This window comes from Ptychodera flava, chromosome 10 (genome assembly GCF_041260155.1).
Source record: "Ptychodera flava strain L36383 chromosome 10, AS_Pfla_20210202, whole genome shotgun sequence".
Classification (NCBI taxonomy): Eukaryota; Metazoa; Hemichordata; class Enteropneusta; family Ptychoderidae; genus Ptychodera; species Ptychodera flava.
The window spans coordinates 26309488-26334962 of NC_091937.1; the positions used below are offsets into that span (position 1 = coordinate 26309488).

Below are 25475 nucleotides of genomic sequence, written 5' to 3' on the forward strand. Positions count from 1 at the left end.
TGAAAAAAGTTGATCGTCATCAAGTGAGAATTACAAGTACCCCCCGGTACATGAAATTACATGATATCGAAGTACAGTTGTATGTCCTTCTTTCACATGCCAGTTTGTTTTTTGCGACTAGGTACCTGTACAAACATACTAGATATGAACAAGTTTGTTTCTTGAAACTGAAGGTATACAAAAACATTAAAGATTCATCACGTACATTGATAAAAGCAGAACAAAGAAAACATGTAAATTGTCCCTCAGACACACATACCTGGTAGCTTGAATTTTTACAATTCTTTTCTGTTCTATCGCTTGTGGGGGCTCATTTTGGAACTCTTGGAATAAGTAAAGTTTTTACTGTCATAGTTGTGTGAAAATCAAAATTTGGATTTTTCCCAGTAGTGTTGACATCGGAATGGTGGCCATTTTGAATTTCATTATCAGTAAATATCAGTTAATTTGTTTCACTAGTACCAAAATTTGCAAAGATCCCTGATTTTATTCTCGATTTTGAAAGAATGATTTAAAGTTTCCTTCAGGGAAATTTGAACAAAAGTCTTTCAATTTCGAGGCACATACATGTACATATACTACCTTAAAAAAAAAACACAACAAAGATAAAACATTTTGTTTCTCTTTCAGCTTTATGATTTAATGACGATGGCTTTCAAGTACCAAGTATCCCTGTGTCTAAGACCCACAGATCTTCTTCTAGTCACATTCAACCACATGGACGCCATCAGAAGCTTTGTCGAGGACTCTCCACCAATTAAAAGCCAAGTTGATAATGTTTACAGGCTTCTTATACAGGTATGCAAATTTAATCCAGGACTACGTTTTGATTTGTTTACAACTGTATAACAAGAGGCCAGAAAATTATTACCGTAAAGGATTTAAATATCAAATCAAATGTACCATACATGTATGTTCATGTACAAATTACCTTTCAAGATCAAAGTGGCTACATTTATATTTTGATATTTGGCTTTTCTGCATGTGCATACAAAGGTATGAAAAGTTTGTTGCAATGGCACACAATAAAAATGCTGTTATGTTGCAGTTTAGAAAGTGTTCCGGACCAAAAATGGGGATTGTGACTTTATACAAGAAACCATATAATATTGCACGAGTGGAACATACAAGTCACTGCAGAATTTCACCAATTTTTAATCAAGAAATGTTTGACGGAGACTGTTAGGCTGCTAAAAATAAGTTGTTATATGTATTTACCCGTAGCACTATGCATCCCTTCCTGCTGGTGAATTTCAACTTATCCGACAGACTCTGTTAGAATTCTTTGAAGACATGCACATAAGGGTAAGACAACATCTTACATCATCTTACAACACATCCCTTGTAAGAGGTCTGACATTACAGACTTTAATAATGTTCAAATTTATGTTATCGAGAAAATAGGTCACCAAATAACAGAAAAAAAAAATGTTTGCGCAAAAGATTTTTCGGTCTGGGTAGAGTACCTGCATACATTGTATGTCAAGGTCAATTTTAATTTCAAGCCAAATTTGATATTGAATACCTATGTAACCCAAAAACAATCTGCAAAACATTATTTTGTCAAGTTTTAAAAATAATTGTTTCAGTTTTAATTCCACGGTGATGGCAAGCCTATTGTTCTGGAGGAATAAAAAGTTATGAATGCAAATATTTGATTCATATTCACAGGTGTCAATATTCCTTAAAGATAAAGTACAAAATTCCAATGGTAGATTTGCACTCCCAATTAATGGTCCTGTCCCATACGGATCAGATATCCCAGGAACGATAAGGTAGGAACAAGTTTCCAGTGTGCATATGCTCTTGTCTTTCAAAAGGAAAAGTTCAGAGGTTTAACTGACTGAAGAATGTACATGTTATTTTTAAACACAACTTGTTATTTGAACTTGGGAAGAGAATCTTGAATGGCATACTGTGTTTAAAATACACTACAGTTTTGATAACTTGTGATCAAATTTTTCTCCATAGAGTTACTGTTCATACCTTTCTCACAGGTAGAGTTTCACAGGTCTGATCATCAAGACATGTACATGACATTCAATCCTGGTATTTCTGGTATAATGAGAGAGCTCAAGTTCAATTGCAAACTCCATGAACACCATCCATATTCACTGAATCCTGTGCAGAATTGCGGATTTAAAATATATTCAAGCAATTATCTGTGTTTTTGCTGCAAAATGTAAATTTTTGAACGGTGCAGATAACCACAAATGTTCCAGAAAAGTCATGCAGGGGTCATTAGGGCCCAGCCGACCGGTGGGCCCCTATTGGTATTGCTCGAGTTCTACTATTTCTTCTTCCTCCTCCTCTTCTTCTTCTTCTGCCGTTTCTTTGTCAATCTAGATCTCTTAAACGGCTGAACGAAAACTTCTCAAACTTGCAGGGCAAGTGCTTGGTAGTTTGTTCTCGTGCACCTGACCCTTGAAATTTCGATTGGTCACGTGACCTAGCCGCCATATTGGATTTTCAAAAAACCTAAAAATGGCTTCTCCAGAATACCTAGGGGTCTAGTCGATTTGAAATTTTTGTATAGCAAGCATGGCCTAAGGTCTTAAGGATTTGCAAATAAAATCGCATGCGGTCACGTGACCTTGGCCGCCATCTTGGATTTTCATTAAATACCAATTTAATCTTCAAAAATCTTCTTCTCCAGAACCAAAGCACCATTGAACTGAAATTTTACTCATGTCATCCTTAGAGTGATCTCTTTCAAGTTGCAAAAGACATCCGGATCGGTCACGTGATTTGGCCGCCATCTTGGATTTTGCGTAAATCGCAATTTAATCTTCAAAAATCTTCTTCTCCAGAACCAACACACTGATTGAGCTGAAATTTTGCTCATGCCATCCTTAGAGTGTTCTCTTTCAAGTTTGCGAAAGGCGTTTTGATCGGTCACGTGGTTGGCCGCCATATTGGATTTTGAGACAATCGTGATTTAGTCTTTAAAAATCTTCTTCTCCAGAACCAACGCTAGATTCGACTGAAATTTGACATGCAACATCTTAAGTGTGTTCTGTTTCAAGTTTGCGAAAGGCGTTTTGATCGGTCACGTGGTTTGGCCGCCATATTGGATTTTCAGAAAATCGTGATTTAATCTTTAAAAATCTTCTTCTCCAGAACCAATGCACCGATTCGACTGAAATTTTACATGTAATATCTTAAGTGTGATCTCTTTCAAGTTTGCGAAAGGCGTTTTGATCGGTCACGTGGTTTGGCCGCCATATTGGATTTTGAGAAAATCGTGATTTAATCTTTAAAAATCTTCTTCTCCAGAACCAACACACCGATTTGACTAAAATTTGACATGTAATATCTTAAGTGTGATCTCTTTCAAGTTTGCGAAAGGCGTTTTGATCGGTCACGTGGTTTGGCCGCCATATTGGATTTGAGAAAATCGTGATTTAATCTTTAAAATCTTCTTCTCCAGAACCAACTCACCGATTCGACTGAAATTTGACATGCAGCATCTTAAGTGTGATCTCTTTCAAGTTTGCAAAAGGCATTTCGATCAGTCGCGTGGTTTGGCCGCCATATTGGATTTTGCTAAAATCGTGATTTAATCTTTAAAAATCTTCTTCTCCAGAATCAACACACCGATTCAAATGAAATTTGACATGTAACATCTTAAGTGTGATCTCTTTCAAGTTTGCGAAAGGCGTTTTGAATGGTCATGCGGTTTGGCCGCCATATTGGATTTTGAGAAAATCGTGATTTAATCTTTAAAAATCTTCTTCTCCAGAACCACTCACTGATTCGATTGAAATTTGACATGTAACATCTTAAGTGTGATCTCTTTCAAGTTTGCGAAAGGCGTTTTGATCGGTCACGTAGTTTGGCCGCCATATCGGATTTTCAAAAACTACCAATTTAATCTTCAAAAATCTTCTGCTCCAGAAGTAACACACTGATTGAGCTGAAATTTTACTCATGTCATCCTTAGAGAGGTCTCTTTCAAGGTTGCAAAAAACATTTGGATCGGTCACGTGATTGGCCACCATCTTGGATATTGCGAAAATCGCAATACCATTTTGGATTTTGTGTAAAACATATGATTACGAATTAAACCTATAGTTACTATGAGATGATGTTAAAAATCCTTCTTTACAACAACTAAAAGACTTTTCAATGCTCAATTTATTCACATATTACCATCTCTTCAAGAGCTTGAAACCATGTTAACCGCTTGGGCCCCGCCAACGCTGCTTGCAGCTGTCATTAATAATTGCTCTTTTTTTAGTGTAATTACATGTACATATCAAAGTAGAGTTGTGGCGGTGTACTCTATGAAAATCCCATTAATAATTAAGCCATCAGTGTCCAGTTATAAAGTTTAAAATATCAACCAACTATAATACAGTTATTTTGCTGTAAATTTGGAAGTAATCTTTGCATGTGTTAGGGAGTGAAATTTGTCCAATAATTTCAAACATAAATAGCTGACAGAAGATCTGAAAAACTGCCCAGTATCTAATAGAAGCATGTCATACCAAAGAAACTGAAAACTCAACATCATATCTTTTTCTCTCTGTCAAGGTATTTCTCTGACGGTGCACAACTAAAGTCAAAAGATTTCCCAGTGACGGGCAAGTACATGGCCTCTCTGAGGGAGGGCTCCTTTGACATGAAAGGGGACCGAGTCACAAAGCTAGGTACCAACATGTACAACGTATCAAGACCTGTAGAAACACAGATAGCCAGCAGTAGACAGAAAGGTGCCACTGCTTCCTCAGATGTGGTAAGTACACCCAATGTCACCATGGCTGTTATTCTTCTCACCCACCCCCACACCCAAATGTCATCATGCCTGTAATCTCACCATCCTCCCCACACCCAAATGCCATAATGCCTGTTATTCTCCGTACCCATCTCTACACCCCGACGTCATCATGCTTTGTATTCTCCCCACCCACCCCACAGCCCAGTGTCATTCCTGTTGTTCTTCCACCCCCACATCCTAATATCATCATGGTTGTTAATATCTCCACCCAACCTCACATCCAAATGTCATCATGCCTGTAATCTCCTTACCCAACTCACTCCCCGATATCATAATACCTATTATTTTCCCCACCCACCCCACACCCCAATGCCATTGTGCCTGTTATTTTCCCACCCACCCCACACCCCCAATGTCATCTTGCCTGTTCATAATATCTCCACCCACCCCATACCCTATTGCCATCATGCCTGTTAACTCCTCACCCAACCCACACCCCATGTTATCATGCAACTTGTTCTCCCCACCCCCTGAACCCTGATGGTATCATGCCTGTTGTCATAGCAACCACCATCCCAAGTGGTCCGCTTCGTTCTCATTTTTATCACAACTGGAAGTTGTGATATAGAGGTGGTTTCAACCGGTGTTTGATGTCGTCCATTTCCGTAAACGACAAAAAGTAAAAAACTGCTGAACAGATTGCGTTGATATTTGATACCGATACATAGACTGGTTCCAAGGTTCCAATTCGGAAAAATGGAGCCAAACGGAGCGCCGGTTAGATAGTTTTGGGAAATTTCTAACCCCCTTTTTATCTAATTGATTTTAGGGGTCTTTCATATATGTAGTTTTGGAATGTACACCAATCCTGCATTGTGGACTGTTTTATGAGTTGTTGAACAGAAATGAGGTTTTGATGAATGTTAGAAATATGCAGGATGGCTGATTCGAAGTATAAGAGATTTCTATGGTCTTTTGGGCATCAAAAGCATTAAAAAAAACATTTCTCATAGTTTAGATTCTCCACTTTTGAGATGACCCTAGGCATTGTTAAGTAAACATCCTTGAGTCAATATACAGACTTTGACATTCCAGAGATTAAGTATCCACAACCTCACATGTTACAGTCTTTCACTACAATGGTATGGCCCAAACCCATTGTTATCAATGGAGAGTGTGGACCTGTCTACAGGAAATTGGGGTGAACAGGTTAGACAATGACGTTACAAGTTGTAGGTTAGTTATCAAGGTAGCACCAGCATAGAGTCCTGAGCATCTGTCCATGTGTTCTCACAGAAAATTACAGGGAAAAAAATTATTTGAGAAGTTTCTCTCTCTTAAATAGAAGTATATTACAATTTAAACCTATCATGGATAGATTGCTCTCAAATGATCTGAAACACAGTTATTGCCCATTAGCAACAAATCTATAGCAAGATTTATGTAAAGTTCATGAACTTACACAAGGTATTAGACAAAAGATGACCATGACTTTGCTACTTTTCAACATTTATTTCAATCAGATTTCCCCAGCTTAGTGTATAATTTTGTAATCTTAATTACTGTCAACTTAGCTTTACTAACTTATTCATACCTCATTATTCTTACACTACTGTTATACCTTATAACCACAAAATTTCAAGAGATGCATATATGATTGTCACTTAACAAACAATTTACAAATATGTCTTCTACTTTTTCTCCATATACATATACATGTCTCTTTTCTCATAAAAATGAGCTTAAAATCGCAATGTGAAAATAGTCTTTCAGCTATATGTTGCTCATTGACTTCGTGGTCTGTCTAATTCACAGTGAGTGTGGTTGTTGATAAATGCCGATAATACTAGGTGGTCATTATGTCCAAGCGCCATTGGCGGTATTTTTTAACATAATGACTATAGGTCATTATCACATCTGGAAGTTGTGATATAGGGTTAGCTTCAACCGGTGGTGGATAGTGTCCATTTTCCGTAAACGACAAAAAGTCAAAAACCGCTGAACAGACTGCATTGATATTTGGTAGAGATATTCAGACTAATTCCAAGGTTCCGATTCCGAAAAATGGAGCCAAACGGAGCAGCGGTTAGATAGTTTTGGGAAATTTCTAACACCCCTTTAACTAATTGATTTTAGGGGTCTTTCATATATGTAGTTTTGGAATGTACACCAATCCTGCATTGTAGACTATTTAATGAGTTGTGGAACAGAAATGAGGTTTTGATGAATGTTACAAATATGCAGGATGGCTGATTCAAAGTATCAGAGATTTTCATGCGCTTTGGTAATAAAATTGATAAAAAAAAAACATTTAATATTTTAGATTTCTCACATTTGTTATGACCCTTAACATTACAGACTTGATGACATAACTAGCTGCTGGACCTGTTTACTGGCGCATTGATTTAAAGACAAAGATCATTTTATTTTGTAATAAGGACGTGTGATTTCGTAAAACATAGTCTATTAGCCTGGAAATGTGATTTTTGCGAATATTGCTTACCCCACTGACAAACAGTGTGGTTTGAAAATGGCTGGAATTCGCTACTTCGGGAATTTTGTTTTCTGTGTGCATTTACTGACAAACTCCAAACCCGCAGCACCTACCCATTCACATTAAGTGAGGCTACCCACAATTCTCCATGATCTGTACACACGGAGATCACTCTCTGAACTGAAGCAAATTTCTTCTGTACAGAGAACAACTCGGTCCATATTTCAAAATTCTGGCAACATAGTTCTGATCATTATAATTTTCTGATTTCTCACTGTGAATAATGAGAAGATCAACCCTTTTCCGCGGAGGAGATAGCAATTTTGTAATTTTGTCGACATAGATTTTTGACAGCGATACACAATATTTTCAAGAAAACTAAGGGAAAAAGTTGCATCTCTGTTGGCAAAAGAAAGGGTATTGATTTTTTTTAATGTTCGTAACAAAGGAAATTTGCATGTCTGACAGATGGTATGATGAGACCATCTTAGTTGCTGATAACTTTATCTTGACAAGTGTGCAATTTTAGCACCTCCAAACATCGACTTCTCATTCAATTTACTCTTGAATTTTAAGCATAATCAAACATTTTGGAACATAGTTTTAACAAATAATACTGAACTTAAATTGTAAGTGAAAAATTGTAAGAAACTGATAAAATTGAAAAAGCCTCTAGCAAAAAATGTCTGAGTGAACAAATCAAGGGGAATTGTGGGTAGCCTCACTTACTGTGCCATTCAGTATTTCATGTACAGGTGTACCCAGAGATAGAGTAGTTTCACAATGTGCCAGTTGTGATCAAGTGCCATTGGCGCTATTTTTTTCACTGTTACATCAAAAGGAATTAACTCATGCTAAGTTTCACTTATTCATGCACGGTCATGGAATATGGTGTCGTCATAGCAACCTGCTTCCCATGTGCCGCTGTTCATCGTCATCTCTGATTATTTGTTGTACCGTAACATCCAATGCAAAGCCATCATGTCAGGTTTCACTGTACGCAAAGCCAACTCCTAATACACATTACAAATGCCTTGAGGGATACTAGTATGTTGAAAAATTCATTTTGTTGTGTAAATTCAAGCAGAACATACATCACCGTTTCAGAAATGTAATTCATTTTTGAACTTTTGAAATACAGCAGTAAAGCACATTGATTTTGATATTAGCACTTATCAGTGAAGATTAATGTTTTTTTATTAAAATTCAATGTGAATACGGTTGAAGCGTAAAAAAGACGTTCTATAATGTGTAATCAATATTTCTCTTCATGTTAACAGCAACCCAGTGTTGTTAACCCTTTGAACACCAAGTCAATTTTTGTTGCCTTTATGAAATATACGCCAGTCAATTTTTTTTCAGATTTTTGCCAAAATTTTGATAAAAAACTGTAGCAGATGAAATGTTATGTCCATTTGGTCCAAAATTATCCAAATAATTACAGAAAAATTTATAAAAATTGGTAAAATGTTGCACTAAAATTTTAATGGGAAAAATTACAGAACTAAAATGGTTAAACCTCTGACATTTCTCTTTTTTGCCGTGTTTTTTTCCTTCACAGGAAAGCAATAATCCTAACCCCCTTGCAAAGGCTGAATTGAATCTCCTGGCCCATCTGATGGGAAGCATTGGAAAAGAGGCTGAATCCAAAAAAGACAAGGGATTCCGAATCAATTTATTCCAAAACGATGCTGAGGAGGAGTAAGTTATTAGTATCTAATGGGATTTTAACCCTTTTCCTGCCAGACAGTTCAATTTCCCATCTTCCAAGTTAGTGAAAAGCATTATTGAGCGAAAATTGTTTGTATTATCATCCATTTGGCTTGTTTTGTTATAGCAGCTTTAGTCTGTGAAAATCATGTTTACAGTATCTGTGTTTTCAAGGACTTCAAATGTTCAGTTGTTTGTTAAAATTCACCCTATGGGATATGTTGTTTCATTTGTTTTAACCAACTTGACCTGATGGTGAAAAATGAACTTGGCAGGATAAGGGTTAAGGGCAGTACCCTGGTAAATTCAACCGATATGGATGTATATGGACGTAGATTTGGCTGGGGCAGAGCACGATATTAAAATCAATGGACCTAATTCATAATAATCGAGTTTGTAAAGTAATAAGAGAGGTTTATTGCAGGGTATGGTATGTGTGAGTTGAGTGTCACTGCAAAGCCTCACTCTAGCATAAAAGGGAGAATGGTTTTGTTGACTTCAACAGGTAACAGTAATAATAGAAATATGGCAATCTCAGGGGTTGAGTTCCATGAAGTGTATGCCACTGTAAAAAAAAGAAAAGACTAATTTTACTGGCAAAAGAATTTACATATACATCTTCTGATCCAAAGATTCATTGTGTTAACTGTATATGATGTCGCAAGATGATAAACATAGTATGAAGGTGGTGAAATATGAGTGTCTGTGTTTTTAAAGTGTCGCTTTTCCTGGTCATTAAATTTTATTGTACCGATACTACTCAATCAATACATGTACACTTTTTACAATGTGATAAAAACTTTTTGTGGTCGTCAACTTTTGTTTTACAGACAGTATTCAGTTAACAGACCTGCACAGTATGACTTCAAGGTTATCAACATTGATTTCTCAAAGGTAAGAAAGACGTGGTGATTGCACTTTTTGCAATTCTGTCCTTCCAAGTCTGTTGATTAATGTGTCTCACATTTTCACGATCGTAGTTTGTCCATCGACACTGGCCCGAGATTTTGATAAATGATTTTACCAGTTGTGATCGGAAATGAATTGTTATAATTAGTTTGTTTGTAGGGGGGATTTATTTGCAAATATTAAATAATACTAATTTAATAAAAATTGTCTTTGAGATTTCCAATATCAGGTGGTCAGGTTTGGTGTATTTTTAGTCCCTGTGGACGCAGTCCGGCGGGGACTTATAGATTGGGTTCCGTCTGTCTTCCTTCCGTCCGTCCTTCCATCCGTCCATCAGCAGCCGTTTCTCTGTCACCCCTGAGCCGATTTTTTTCAAACTGTGTGCAAGGATAAAGTACTGTGGCATACATATGCACGTCAATTTATTTTGCAATACAATCCAATATGGCCGCCTGGCGGCCATTTTGTTGTGCGATTTTTCCATGTTTTTGAACCATAACTCAACTATCCCTTAACCGATTTTGTTCAATGCTGGTACACAGATAATTACTATGACATATATGCACATCAATTTATTTGCTATACGATCCAATATAGCCTCCGGGCGGCCATTTTGTTGTGATTTTTTCATGTTTTTGAATCATAACTCAACTATCCCTGAACAGATTTCATTCAAACTTGGCCCATAGACATTGTTACAGTATTGTAGTGTGCATGTGCATCACAATTAATGGTGGTGAGCGGGGACTGTGTCATCAGCGATGACTTGTTTATTCTTTACATTAACAGTTTGCTGTTTTACATATTCAAATGAATGAGATATTAAATTCCCAGCCAGGCAACAGGCTGTGCATTGCAGTTGTAAAGTATTACAGTGTTGATTTTTTGATGAATCATAAGCACTGAAATGTCCATGGATAAATTTACTTTTACAAGCGACAGATTCAACTACGTATCATACGCTTGCCTTTGTTCATGTTCATACTAGTAGGGTGACTATTTCCCCATCGTGTTACGCAAACAAAATTATCATCCGTCCCACAAGTGGCACGATTTTGCTCTACAGCCGAAGCCCCATTAGCTGATGAAAAGCACTCTCGCTATATGCCGATTGAACGGACCGAATATGACAACCCATAGAACTCGGCAGCAACAGTTTAATAAAAATAGGTAAAGCGAGAGAGTGCTCCAGGGAATCACCGAGCACTCTCCGCGACCTATTTTCATGTGAAGATTGATGAGAGGCAAAATGGTGAAAGGATTAGCTTGAAAGAGAGTTACCCGAGGCAAGAGATATTAAAGTTATCTCGGCAATGCATAGAAATCAGCTACTTTGTCAAGCAGACAGCGCTCAATGAAATAAAAGATGCAGAGTAGATAAAGCCTGTAAGCCATCACAGCAACATTTTTACTCGTCAGCTAATTTTAGCTGCAGAGTTTTCTTTTCATATCATATACAATATCATATCTCGTGTGTTTGTGATATTTTTATCAATATCGATTTATATATATCTATACTCTCCCTCTTTTTTGAATATATATATATATATATATATATATATATATATTAATATATATATATTAATATATATATATTAATATATATATATGGAGAGGTGTTTGGTTTATAGAGGTCCTTTTAATATAGAGTTGGAATGGGACTGGGAAAAGGGTTCAGTTTAGACAGGGTTTGGTTTAGACAGGTTTCACTGTATACACACACACACTGGCATAGACACAGTAGTGTCAAATTGTGTAATGCACAGTGCATATACCCAAATGTATGCAATTCTAATTTCATAACACATAATTGAAATTAAAACTATCAGATAGGTACATTTATAATAACTGATTTATGCTTTGAATCACAATGGCTTGTTTTTAGTCCATGAATTTTTACAGACAATATATGACTATTTCTTCAGTGCTCTCAAGGAAGATCTCTGTTATACTGAATATTGTCATAATTGTAGCAATTTTCCGAGAATAGCCAGCTTTTGTCAGTGAGTCAGAAAACTCAACATTTCCCCCGTGATGAAAGTGAAGTCATGTGGTGGCAGTATTTTTTGTTGTAATGTACACTATTATGGTAGTGGGCAGTGTAAATGTTCACAGACGGAGACAATGACAGAAGTAAAAATAGAAAAGTTCTCTCAGGTGTTACTATTTATGGGGTGGACAAGAAAAAAATTAAAAAGATGGAGAAGTATTTGCAAAATTCACTGGTAGAACTAAACGATGAGGAAGACTCTGATAGCACTCTGTAGGGTGCGTTTATCACCTGTGAAGTACCATTTGAGATTTTAACGACTGCACAGGTTCAGCAGGTCTGTCCATTCAGAAAAAAAGGGGAATTGTCCAGATTTACACGTTTGTCCTTGAAAAATTACAGCATGATATTATCTGCTTAGCAACGTAGGTTTTTATGAGCATCACCGTATCAACCTGTTGGATTTCTGGCCCATTTGGCGGTGACAATCCTATTTTTACTCTTCAATGTATGCTTGTTGTGTTTATGAAGAGGAGATAATTTTGGGAAATATGCCTCATCACTCATCCTCCCCAGCATCTGTTGCCATGGAAACAGCTGTAAAAGGATGAATGAAAGTAGGTTCAATGAAAAGAGGCACTTGTTAGAAAGAGTAAGATGATATTTCTCACAAGGAGTTCCATCTTTTGTAGGGTTTTTCTCCTCAGTGACCTCATTTTATGTATTTAAGGGAAGGCAAAAACAGGAAGTTTTTACTTTTAGAAAAAATGCTGTTATGCTACGTGCTCTGTGCGGATTTCATTTTTCTTCGAAATAATCAATGCTTCACTTGAGATAAACAGTTCGCAATCAAAGAGAATTTTCATATCCCCATGTCATCCAATTGAACCAGAAACTGATGTTCATGGAATTTTTAGGATGATAAAATTGTGTGGGTGCATCAAAGACAGCCTTCACAAATTTTGATGAAATTCTGTTCGTATCAGTCTGCCATGTAGCAATTAAGGTCAAGAAATGGATCGATCATTGTAGGCAAGGCTGTAATTTATGAGACCTGCAGAAAGAACACACTCAGTAAAAACCGAATGTGTGTCAATCGTCCCTCTCTGTTTTCTGTGTATTTAATTTATTTCACCTTTTATTTGTGTGACATAAATTTTCATGATGACAAAGAATAGAATGCTTTCTCTCAGTCATAATTTTGTTAACCTGTTTCTTAAATGAACAATAGTGATAATTTTTTATAATATTTTAATTGTGTTTATGGTCACCTACACACGCAAACACAAACACTGTGTACCAAATTCAGTGTTAATTTTGATGAATGAATCGTAGTCATGGCTTAACCCTTTTAGTGCTGTAACTTTTCCCACTATGATTTTACTGCAATATTTTTACCAATTTTTATGAATTTTTCCAAAATTTTGTGATAATTTTGGACCAAATGGACATCACATTTCATTTGCTACAGCCTGTTATCAAAATTTTAGCAAAAATCTAAAAAAAAAATTGACAAGGGTGTATATTATAAAGGAGACAAAAATTGCCTTTGGCGCCCAAAGGGTGAAATTCAGTTGTCGTATACAGGCTGAGAATAGACCTTGTATTTTACAATCAGAGCAATAATAATAGAAAATACATCAAAAGTTACATTTTAGGATATTTCTTCCATTTTTTAAAGAAGAATGAACATGTCATGACTTTGCTTATGAAATTTGATATTGCCTTGCAATCGTTAACGTCAGTGCAGCTCAAGTAAAAGAGATGACTATTCAGGTTCCAGGGCCCATTTTTACCAGAGCTTCAGGTTCTAGGGCCCATTTTTACCAGAGCTGGAAAAGCAGATTGAAATTTCCAGAAATTTACTTTAACAATGAAGAGTGAGGGAAATTAATGAGTCATCGCATGAACAGTGTAGGAGATGTGAAAAAGTGACTAAAGGATATGAAATTTTCAATTCCTGAAAAAAGAAAAAAGATTAGTTCTGCATAATAAATTTTGATCAAGTGGTAAAAGTCCTTTAGCTGTGACTATTTGATGTATTTGCAAATATTCTGCATTACAGATTCTTATTCAACTCCCAAAATCACATCAAAATGCCGGTGTTCAAATTGTTTGCAAGGCTTGTAGGTGTGTAGATTGTCAAATATCATCACTGACAATTAATTGCAGCTAGGACTAGAGTTCATTTGTCAACTGTAGCGTATTTAACCAATGCATTGTGTCGATGAGGCTACCATGTACTTTGTATATCAGCGTACTTTATAAGGCAGAAGGTGAAACTACCTGTATAATGTATATGTTTGGGGAAAACAAAACTGATGAAAATATTATAACTTACAGTCATTGTGCCTGTAATGTTTTAGCCTTATTCTTTTTATAACCACCACCATTAAAATGGAAATTCAAAATTGTTATGATGATACATAGAAAACTGTCAGAATATGTATTTCTTTGTTTTTATGTCTTTTCCGAAAATCTTGTCTTCTTCTCCTTGAAGACTTGGAGTCTACCTGACCAAAAATTCATAAAATCTCATCATCTTCTAATATACATGTAGATCTTTTTTCCCTGCCAGGGATATTTTATGCATTTTATATGTGAGGTTCATGGGGTTGTCAGATCTACGAACACATGTCACCGTTCTCCCATTTTTAAGCAAGTTTATGGAGTAGAGCTGTCGCTTTCAAGTTAAGGCTGAATGCCCCTCAGTAGCAGAGTTTTCAACTCTCAAAGTTGGTCGGCAGCGTGTGGATTTGTCTTGACCCTTGTAGAGTGAATAGAGTTCCGCCATCATTTTGTTCTTGTAAAAATTGAAACTTTTAATTTTTTTTCTTCATAATCATCATGCATTAAACTGGCTAATGATTTTGAAATTGCAAATGAGTGTAAATTTAAGGTAATTTGTTTCTCTAGTACCAAATAGTATACAATGCAGCTGATTTCTACTGATACTTTAAATATGATTTTTACTGAATAAACCTGCCATGCCAAGAGGGTGTAAATATGTATAGGTTTTCGGTCAATACCGCTTTTTACTGACTCAGCAGATGGGGAAGTGATAGGGTAGGCATGATAAGGGTTGATAAACGTTGGATTATAGATCGTTCCACCTGTAGATAACTAAATAGACAAGTCTGCATGTTATTCTGCATACAAAGGATGTGTATGGTTCATTGAACTGATCTGTGACTATTCTAATCTGAAATCTCTTGCAGTAAATGAATGGAGTTGCCATGAATATGAAGCCTGATTAAATCTGTAGCCATTGAGAGAATATAATGGTTCTTTCTCATAAACACGCACATATACAATAGTGATACAGCTGCCATCAAATTTCAAATCCTTGTGCGTGAATCCGACAATAATGTACTGGAATCCTGGCTTCCGTATGGTTGAAAATATTCGTACCTCCATTGATTTCTTTTACGTGATAGATGCATAGTCCTTTGTGATGAAACGTTGACTGCGTGAACTCTCTAACATATTAGGAGAGAGAAAAAAGCAGGAGTAGATTTTATTCCAGTTTTATGAGGTTTCTCATCCGCTGCATGGATACCGGGAGAGGATTTCGCATTCAGAGTCACGTTGCCATGAAAGAACAGAAACTCTACAATCGTCTGATATCCTGTGACTCAAAGGGGATTCTAGTTCACATCTGTTATTTTCTTATTCAAGAATACTGTTTTTTGTGCATATGCCCCTGGATGCAATCGTCCTTTGCATAATTTATCACCAGACTTCGCAGGTTATTTAACAAAGTTTCATCATATCAGGATCACTCTGGAATAAATGCGTTCCCAGCCCAAACGTGAGCACAAATATATTTTCCGTAAATGATAGAAAGTGTACTCATGCATGGAATGTAATCAGATTTACCGGGTTGTGAACAGCCTGGTACTTCTGCAGAGACAAGCATTGTGAGAGTCATGCTTGTTTGTGTGAATATTTTTTCAAGGTAGTTCGCGCCTCAAAAATGAAAGACTTAAACTTTTGCTCAAACTAAAAAACTTCAAGCAAGCTTTCAAACATTCTTTTCCTAAATCAAGAATTAAAATCAGGGGGGTCACTTAGTAAATTTTGGTAACAGACAAAATATTTTAAATGTCAGGTGTTTGTAAACAAGATAATATCTCGTGCTCCAACATGCAATAAGACAGCCATTTGGGGAAACCTCCGTTTTTAGATAGCAAATGTCTATCTTAGTATTTTATCAAAATTTAATCATGTCTGCAAAAATTGAAGAGGAACAGATATTTTTCAAAAACTTGTGCCTATCTGTATTTGGAACGTAGTTTATAAATTCTACACAAAATAGGCCCAAGAGTGCAAAGACGGCCCGCAGATGGTTCAGTTTTTACAGGCAAGACTGGTCCTTTGAAATGTTACTAGCACTGGCATCCATTTGGACGATGAAACCATCAGTATGGTGTCAACATGCAGAACGCCATAGCCAACCAGTAAAGCATGCAGATTTGTCAGAACACAGAACGTTAAAGCCCCAGTAGCTGCAAATTTTATGCATTATTTTCATAATTTTATTTTCAAACCCAGGTTTGTTAGTGTAAACGTGCTAATTGAAGGACATGTATAGAAATATCACTGCTTGCTGATTTGGACCATGTCTATGCTTTTTATAAGGTTAAATAATAAACGGGTGCCGCACTCATAAAATGGCTCACCCCCTCAGAAAATTACAAAAATGCAGTATTCCTGCACATACACAAAGTGATCATAAAGGAAACAAGTATGATACCGGTTACTTGAATGCACAACACACGATGACCAACATTTTGTTGCTGTAATCTTTATTTTTTCCGTCACATGATTAGTTTTTGAAAATGGCGGGAAATCTAAAATGTTAAAACTTTTGAATTTACATGCCACTTTCGACACTTTAGATAGTGTTATCACTTTTTCAGTCTTTTATTGGTCTTATTCAAATTAAAAACTCTTGGAAAACTGAGGACATTTTTAGATCGGTTTGTTACAGATTCGCAGCTATTGGGGCTTTAATAGAATAATAAGATCAGTGTATTGGATTAGGTTTTAACTCGTTTTCCACTTTCCTGTCCTCATTACTTCAATAGCTGAAAGGCAACGATGAACTGAGCAAGATCATGGGAGACCTGGCCATTCCTGACTCCGGAGCATCAAGCAGCAAAGGAGACGATCTCCTAGAACTCATGGATAGTGCTTCATAACCTAGTCGACCACCCCTCTAAAACAAGATTCAGATTGAACGTGGAACAACCCATCCATAGAAATGTCAGAAGATTTCATTGACCCAAAGGGAAGTTCAAGGAGTACAGTCCATAATTTTATTAGCTCCGCTGTCAGCGACGCGGAGCTTATCAAATAGGTTGATTTTCCGTCGTCGTCCGTCGTCGTCCGTCGTCGTCCGTCGTCGTCCGTCAACAATTGCCTTCTCCTCTGAAACCGCAAGTCCAATTGCTTTGAAATTTTATATGCAGTTTACTTGGGGTGACCTCACTTAAGTTTGTTCAAATTGTGGTGATATTTGCATATTTGTATTTTTGGGGCATTTTCTGCTGTTTTTGGTAAAAAAATCTTCTTCTCTGAAACCGCTTGTCCGATTGCTTTTAAATTTAATATGCAGTTTACTTAGGGTGACTACAGTCAGATTTGTTCAAATCGTGGTGAAATTTGCATATTTGTATTTTTAAGGCAATTTTTGTCATTTTTGGTAAAAAAATCTTAAAAAATCTTCTTCAAAACTACAAGTCAGATAGCTTTGATATTTGGTACATATGTCCCCAGGGATGATCTATTTCAGATTTGTTCAAATTGTGCAGAAATATGCAAATTTGCATTTTTAAGACAATTTTTGCCATTTTTGGTCAAAAAATGTTTTTTTCAAAAAGTACTGGTCTGATAGTTTTGAAATTTGGTATACAGGTTTCTATATATGAACTTAGTAATATATATTGAATTTCTGATGAAATCTGTAATTTTGTATTTTTGGGGCAATTTTTGCCATTTTTGGTCCAAAAATGTGTATTTCCAAAACTGCTGATCTGATAGCTTTGAAATTTGGTATACGGGTTCCTACAGATAAACTTAATGATATTTATTGAAATAATGATGAAATCTGCAATTTTGTAATTTTGGGTAAATTTTTTCCATTTTTGGTCAAAAAATGTGTATTTCCAAAACTACTCATCTGCTAGCTTTGCAATTTGGTATACAGGTTCCTACAGATCACCTTAATGATATTTATTGAAATTATGATGAAATGAGTAATTTTGTAATTTTGGGGCAATTTTTGCCATTTTTGGTCAAAAAGTGTGTTTCTCAAAAAGTACTGTTCTGATAGCTTTGAAATTAACTATAAAGGTTTCTACAGATGAGCTAAGTAATATATTGAATTTCTGATGAAATCTGTAATTTTATATTTTTGGGGCAATGTTGCCATTTTTGGTCAGAAAATTTCATTCTCAAAAAAAACTACTCATCGGAGAGCTTTGGTTGACATGTTCTTAGGGATGATCCAATGTGATATATTCAAAGTATGATGAAATTGTGTATTTTTGCAGCTTATTTTAGCCACTTTTTTCTGGCCATTGCATTGAGCTATCAAAGATTTCCACCTTCTTCATCAACATGTGTCAAAAATAGTTACTCTCTACATAAACACAGCGGAGCTATATCGGCCGCTAGGTCGCTTGTTTAATTCATAATATGACTTTATGCCATTTCTTTGAAGTGAATATTTTAGCACCAGACATGTAAAGAGAATGATTGTTTTAAGACCAATATTTTACTCATTTACAATGCATGTGTTTCCTGGTCCTTCTCAGGCTTCTTAGTTTTTGTTAGTTTTCTTAGTTTTTGTTATGAAAATTTTTCCGAGAAAACTTACCTTATAAACTCTCAGCCCTCCCTGTCTTCTTCATTATTTGGTTCATTTGTATTGTTCTAAATGATAATGGGGGATCCATGTACAGGGAAAGAATGGGGTATGTCAAAGGGTCAAATTTCTCAGTGTTACACTGTCACAAAATCAGTCTTTGTGGTTAAACATGACATGTATAAGGAAATCATGCATAATTTTTGACTTATGAGTATTCACAAATAATCCTGATTATCATGAATATTCATGATTTATTACTTATGAATTATCGTGAATATTCATGATTACCATGAATAGTCATGATTTATTACTCATGAATTATCGTGAATATTCATGATTATCATGAATATTCATGATTATCATGAATATTTATGATTTATGATAATCATGAATATTCACCACTGATAATGACTGATTATCAGTGTACCGTACTTGCATACTCCAAAAGCATGTTATAGTTTACTGCAATGAATGGAAGATCAAGCTTCAAGTACAAGCAAAGCAGTAAGAGTGACATTATTCCACCCCTCTCAATCCCTGTATGTGGGTTCACCTATCCTTTTGAAAACAATGGAGTGTACCAAAGTTTGGTGATGACAGGGTCAAATATAGTCTTGCATTCAACCTGTGGAGTTCCGTCCTTTCTGGTATTTCCACAGTCTGATGCAAAGCAGCGCTACAGGACTCTCCACTTTAATCTTGGTCACCACTTTATAGGGAGTAGTCAATTTGGTCTTGCTGAGGGGTGCCCCAAATTTCAGACCAGTGGCTGCCCCCAAAAGATGTCTTCGAAATGCAAGAAAAGTGGAACCTCGGAAAAGTTTGAGTCTGTCAAAGCTCTGAAGTAAATAAATTTACACATTGTAATTCTGACAACCCCTCCAGAATCTAATGGTTCGTCCCAAAATGTCATATTTAAAGGCACGCAGCTTAAGGATAATTGACAAAAGATAACTAATCTATTGATACTTTGAGAAGGGATTGCATATTTTTTTATCCCATTAATACTTCCTTTTTAATCTGGTTTTAAGCTAGTGCTAGTTATACCTGAATGTTGGACTGGTCCGTTCTGTAAAAATCATAGACTGAAAGATCCATCACTCGAGGGCGCTGTCTACACTCCCCGCTCCAGAGCGCCCTCGAGCGACGGATGTTTCAGTCTACTCTGTACATGGATGGGTTAGACAGTGGTGATGCTGTGAACTTCAATGCTACATCCGTCCTTGATTTTTCAAAAAGAAACCTTGCTCACTATTATCTCATCTCTAAATGTAGTACAAATTGTCAAGATGTTTAAAAAACACTAAGAGAATCATGTATAGTATGCCATATACATGTACGGTACATTAGATCTAGAATTCTTGACAAGTGACTCACAAAGGTTACAAAAATTTAAACATTTTGTATAGAAAGTACATGTGTGTACCGTGCCTGTGCACAAACTAGCACATGTAGTGTGTGTACAGAATTTTTAACGATACTCTTCATGTAATGTGTGTTCAGTCCTGTGCAATGCTTCATGCAATATTGAACTCAAGAATATTTGTCTTCAAGTATGCAAGAATAACTACACCCATTCCGAAAAATATTTCTTTCTGGATATTAATTATTGCATACCACTGCTTTGCCACAATTTGGAATTAAATTTTTACAAGATCTTTCGCTCCAACAACTTACAGTGCCATTTCATTAGGTGTCATAACGTCATAAGTACTTTGTCGTTGACTTTGAAATATTCTCTTGATGTCTAGAGAGAATTTTCAATTTTTTAGCCTTGCACTGTATACACAGGTATCTTAGGAAAATTTCCATATTGAGCTTATGAAGCCACTCAAATAATGTAACCCTTTGTACCCATAGAGGTCATGACCTGAGGTTCATGAATATGCACCATTGATAATGAGTTGTCCTCATAATATTTGCATATTTATTATTCATGAATACACTTTGCATATGTAAATACTCCTATGTCACACTTCAAGCATTAAATGTTAGGCACCGTTTGCTAACGTGTACTCACTTGTGTGCACAGTGTGTATCATCTAAAACATGCAAATTTCTGTATTTTGAGATACTTTTTAGAATCAAACACGCCTTGTAATTAGCTCACACGATTTCAGTTCAGTGCAGTACTGTATTAGATATTTACAGATTTCTTTCAAAAATCCGAAAAAAAAGTGACAGCGTAGAAGGTGACAGCTTAGAAGATCACTTGTACTTTTAACAAGGAAGTGAAGGTTCACACGCTGGTACATTTACAATTTTTGTAGAGTAGCAATCACTTGTACATAAAACCAAATCCCCGTCCCAGTGTCTTTATGTATTGTCACAGTTATGCACGATTGAGTTATGATTGAGTATATATGTTCCTCTGTATTATCTTAAAGACTTAAGAGTGTTAGTGGCTGTCGAAGCAATTCCATGTCAAAGTGAGATGTATTTTTTATTTCACTTCTTAAACTCTCAACCTTGTCGCTTCTCTCTGACAAGGCACAAGTGTACTTATCATATCACGAGGATTGAGATGATAAAACTATCTTTGTTTATAGATTCAAATTTTAAAATAGATGGCACAGGCTGCACATTTCTCACCATCCAGCTTATTCCTTATTCATCCTCTAAAATCCTGAGAACTAATTTGAAGTATGCGTATATAAAGCAGGTCATGTGTCACACAAATTATTATTGTCAGTATTCTTGAACGGGAAAAGAAACTTGATCAGAGATTATCCGATCAGGGTCAATGGAAACGAGATAACACGATCATAATATTTATAATTTCAACCCTCCATTGCATTTGCATCATAACCATACCAGCATTGGACATGTAAATCATGCTACAGCTAGGAGTGCTACAGATATATGTGTGTAACATGTCCACAAATACACATATACCTAGGCAGCCTTCTTTCTTTGGGGTGCCACATCAATGTGTCACATGTCCACAAATACACATATACCTAGGTAGCCTTCTTTCTTTGGAGTGCCACATCAATGTGTCACATATCAACAAATACACATATACCTAGGTGGCCTTCTCTAGGAGTGCTACATATATGTGTCACATGTCAACAAATACACATATACCTAGGCAGCCCCCTCTGAAGTGGCTGCACTTCTCAGCACATACAAGGAGGGGGTCTAGTCTAAACACCGTACAAATTGTTGTGCTCTAAAATATTGGTAGCATGTTTGCTGCACAATGCTACACACTGTGGGATTAAGGATGTCTGCATATAGTCGTCGGTACTGCGTACACAGGTCATATGGGACCCATACAACCAATGTAAACACTGTATCCAAGGTACGATGGTGATTGATGAAAGTTAAAACATGTCTGTCGTAATCTACATCGTATAATTTAAATGTCGTGGCTATGATGAGGTGCATGTAGATATCGTGCACGAAAACATTGTGTGTAAACAAGAAACTAGCACAGGCGCAGTTCCAATGACAGTTTCCCTACAGAGGCTGCAGAATGCTACTGCTGGGTGTTCTTGGCAGAAAGCATAACAGAACACCACACTTACAGGGTGCTCTGAACTCATAGTACCCAAGTTAATTTGACATTGTGAGTCCATGTTTGTGCAGTCCCGCCACGCACAGATAAATTTGTTTGCACGTCATTTCTGTACATGTTAATGTGACAGTCTAATGGTGCAAATTTTGATCAATTGACCCATCAATAGTTTTATTTTTTTCTCGCATTCTCTGTTAAAGAAAGAATATGTATTGATGTGAATGCGTGGAATCAACTATAGAATTATAGAACTATATTCAGTTTATTCAGGTTTGTACACCAGCTACAATTCTGGCAGGAGGGGAAATCATATACAGCGCCCTCAAGTGGTAAATCTTTAATTTTATGTGCCAATGTTAAAATCTCCGAAGTTTAGTACAGTTCCACTTCCTTCAGATTTTTCATAAATGTCTCCCAAAAAATCATTACATAAGGCACATCAATTTTTTTGTTCGTTTTCATTGATTTGCCAAAGTTTTTCATGGCTTAAAAACCAGATTGTGCAATGTTGTACACACATGTAAAGGACCACACTTGTGGGATTAGTTTCATATGAACATTACTTAAGTATGACTTTGAAATGGAAGTGAGACAGTTAAATTTCTGCAATTTCGGTCACGTATCGTATTTTATGTCAGTCTGTAAGTCTTCAAGCTTTTTAGTCCTTTTATGAGACCATCAAAGCTTTTAGGTGTACATTTAATTACTTCGTCTCGGATCAATTCCAGTGTGACCGTACCATCCCTTATTTTTCCCAACTACAGGTCAACACGTCCAACCCCAACCACCCCTACCCAAAACCAACATTGGTTCAGTCCTATTGTGTTCAGCGGTATAGCTCGACTGAAATTCAAGTAAACCGGGTTGCAGCAGCCAAGTGACATTACGGTATAACCTAACTGCGCCCTGATTTTCTGATTGATTTTCCAGTTATTTATTGCTCACGCTGTCTGTCACCTCATGATATATGTGTCCATGAAGACAATAACAAGCCATAGTGGTGAATAATAAACCGCAGTTTTGTAAAAGTGACACTAACTCAAATATATATTAGACATTTGCCTGTAGGCTTTTAATACAATGTCAATGAACTGCATGTGTTGAATAAGTGTCAATAAATTATTGATTCACGAGTCTCGCTGTTCCGGATTCAATACAAGAATTGTGATGAATTTTATCCGATGTGCCATGTAAATTAGAGATTTTCTTATGCACTCACGTCTATTACATGCAGTTATGTTTCCACAATGCTTGAGACACTACCCACAGTAGGCTGGCTGTGCTCACCCTTCTTCCATTTCCCTCCCGCCCCTCCCGTTTTTCCAATGGAATAACCCAAAATACTTATGCTTCCCTAATAACCCCTGACAGTTTGAATTCCTGAGCAAGGGGACAGCAGACTTGTCTGTCACTTTAGTGATGTAAATATTGTTTTATCTCACAGAGCAGAGGGTACATTTCTAGACGTCTGTAATATTTTTTGTGTACATTGTGTGTATCTCCACATCAGAGATATATTTATGATATTTTGGTATCATCTGTATTGTGGGTAGTGTAATAAAAGATATTTGACATACAGATGACTTCAGTCCTTTATTCTTACTGTAATAATGACTCTCTGTGTGTATGAAGTGTTGCTGCAGATACCATGGCAAGTTCAAGAGGGAATGCTGGTGCATATCAGAATTAATGTTGAAGAAGTGATATGCAAGATTTCGAAATTCATTTCAAAATTCAAGGGATCAATTTTTCTCAAAGATGAACAAGGAACAAAGCATTATTTCGGATAATAAACCGCACTTTTTTTATTAGACGTACATATATGTTCAAACCATAGACTGAAAAATCTGACGTTTGAGAGCGCCTCTACGCTCCCCTTAACTGTTAAAGGAGCTGTGTAGAGCATTATTGAACGTCAGAGCATAGAGAGTGGCCTAAAATGACGGATTTTTCAGTCTATTACAAACTTCTACCACAACGAAATGTACCTCTGTTACTTTTCATCTGAATTGTAATTGTATCTGCAATGAATGAACTCCCCCCCCCCCCAAAAAAAAGGAAAAGAATCCAAGTGCTACCAGTCTCCTTTCATCCGTAATGTTATATCACATTCCCATGCTTTGACTCCTACAAAGTCAGCAGTGATGGAGAAGTACTGAAATCACGAGCTCTGATTTGCAATGTCACTGAGTAACCTATCCACATACTTGACCGCTCAAACAATCATTTTGTGTATGCTTTGGAGAGTAAACACTCCATTGATACATATGTGAACAAACTTGGGCATACAAAATGTACGAGATTCTAGGACACGGCATCAACACAGCACTATTGCGACACTCGATAGTACCGATAAAACTGCACGTAGTGGTTGACACTGTATACAAGCATGACTAATTTCAATATGTAGTATGCTCCAAATAATTTCAAACACAACTCATCCACTGCATGTTGCAATTCAGAATTTTTGTGATCATTTACTACCTCGCAGGACAGCATACAAAAGTATAATATGTAACCGGTTAACAATTTCATAAATCTAAGTTGCCTGAAAAGTGTCCAAAGCTACCTGCCATACATGTGCACTGCTGTTGTCCCAGAGCCCTTTTCTTAAATTTGTGAGAGATGGTGAAGCAAATCCATGTAGCATTGATTGGTTTTGCAAAATTAGCGACTGGGAAATTTCTGAGGAGAACACTGATGGAATGCAGAGAAAAGTAAAACCAAATTCTGGTTTCATGTGAAGCTACGCTGAATTGTATGAAAATTCATCGATCTCAAATGTGAATAGATTGTGTATCTATGGACACAACTTCAGGCTTTGATTTGTACACTGTTCAAATGTGAAAAGTGCTAAAAGCCTTCCCCCTTTCGTCAGCCTTTGGCTTTGGAACATTCCACTTATATTTGTAGGGGTGATCAACTCTTCAAATGTATGTGGTAGATTTTTGATGCGTCAAAACATCAGCAAATTCTGGCAGATATTTCACAGATTTATAAATTTCTGACACCAGAATACTTAACAAAAAGATTGAATGTGGAACAGCCTGTGAATGGCAGGTTGCACTTGTTGATTTCAGCCTCAGATTACTGATATTTCTTCAAGTACTTACACGCACACACTAATACCTGTCCAGTCTGGTCATTGGTTGACAAAAATTCCACCTAAATATCATAAAAACTTAAACAAGTTTGTTTTTAATATTTTTGCCCTTTTTTGTTTCTAAAGAAAGCAAGAAACAAATGAAAAACATACGT

The 25475-nt window shown here is 36.4% G+C and overlaps 1 protein-coding gene across 2 annotated transcripts in view; it reads left to right on the plus strand.

Moving 5' to 3' along the window:
- The window catches only part of LOC139142350 (protein OSCP1-like), a 57658-nt gene extending 33865 nt beyond the window's left edge, over positions 1 to 23793 (plus strand). Inside the window, exons 3-10 of one of the 2 annotated variants that reach the window (XR_011554371.1) lie at positions 631 to 798; positions 1225 to 1305; positions 1672 to 1775; positions 4537 to 4738; positions 8776 to 8915; positions 9755 to 9818; positions 16914 to 17147; positions 18513 to 23793. Coding sequence is in view for 1 of the 2 variants with exons in the window: in XM_070712262.1 (XP_070568363.1) it covers positions 631 to 798; positions 1225 to 1305; positions 1672 to 1775; positions 4537 to 4738; positions 8776 to 8915; positions 9755 to 9818; positions 16914 to 17027 (873 nt within the window). In the remaining variant the exon portion in view is untranslated. Of the gene's footprint in view, positions 1 to 630; positions 799 to 1224; positions 1306 to 1671; positions 1776 to 4536; positions 4739 to 8775; positions 8916 to 9754; positions 9819 to 16913 lie in introns of both variants that reach the window. The other variant, XM_070712262.1, reaches the window with a different exon arrangement.
- Positions 23794 to 25475: the final 1682 nt, after the last annotated feature.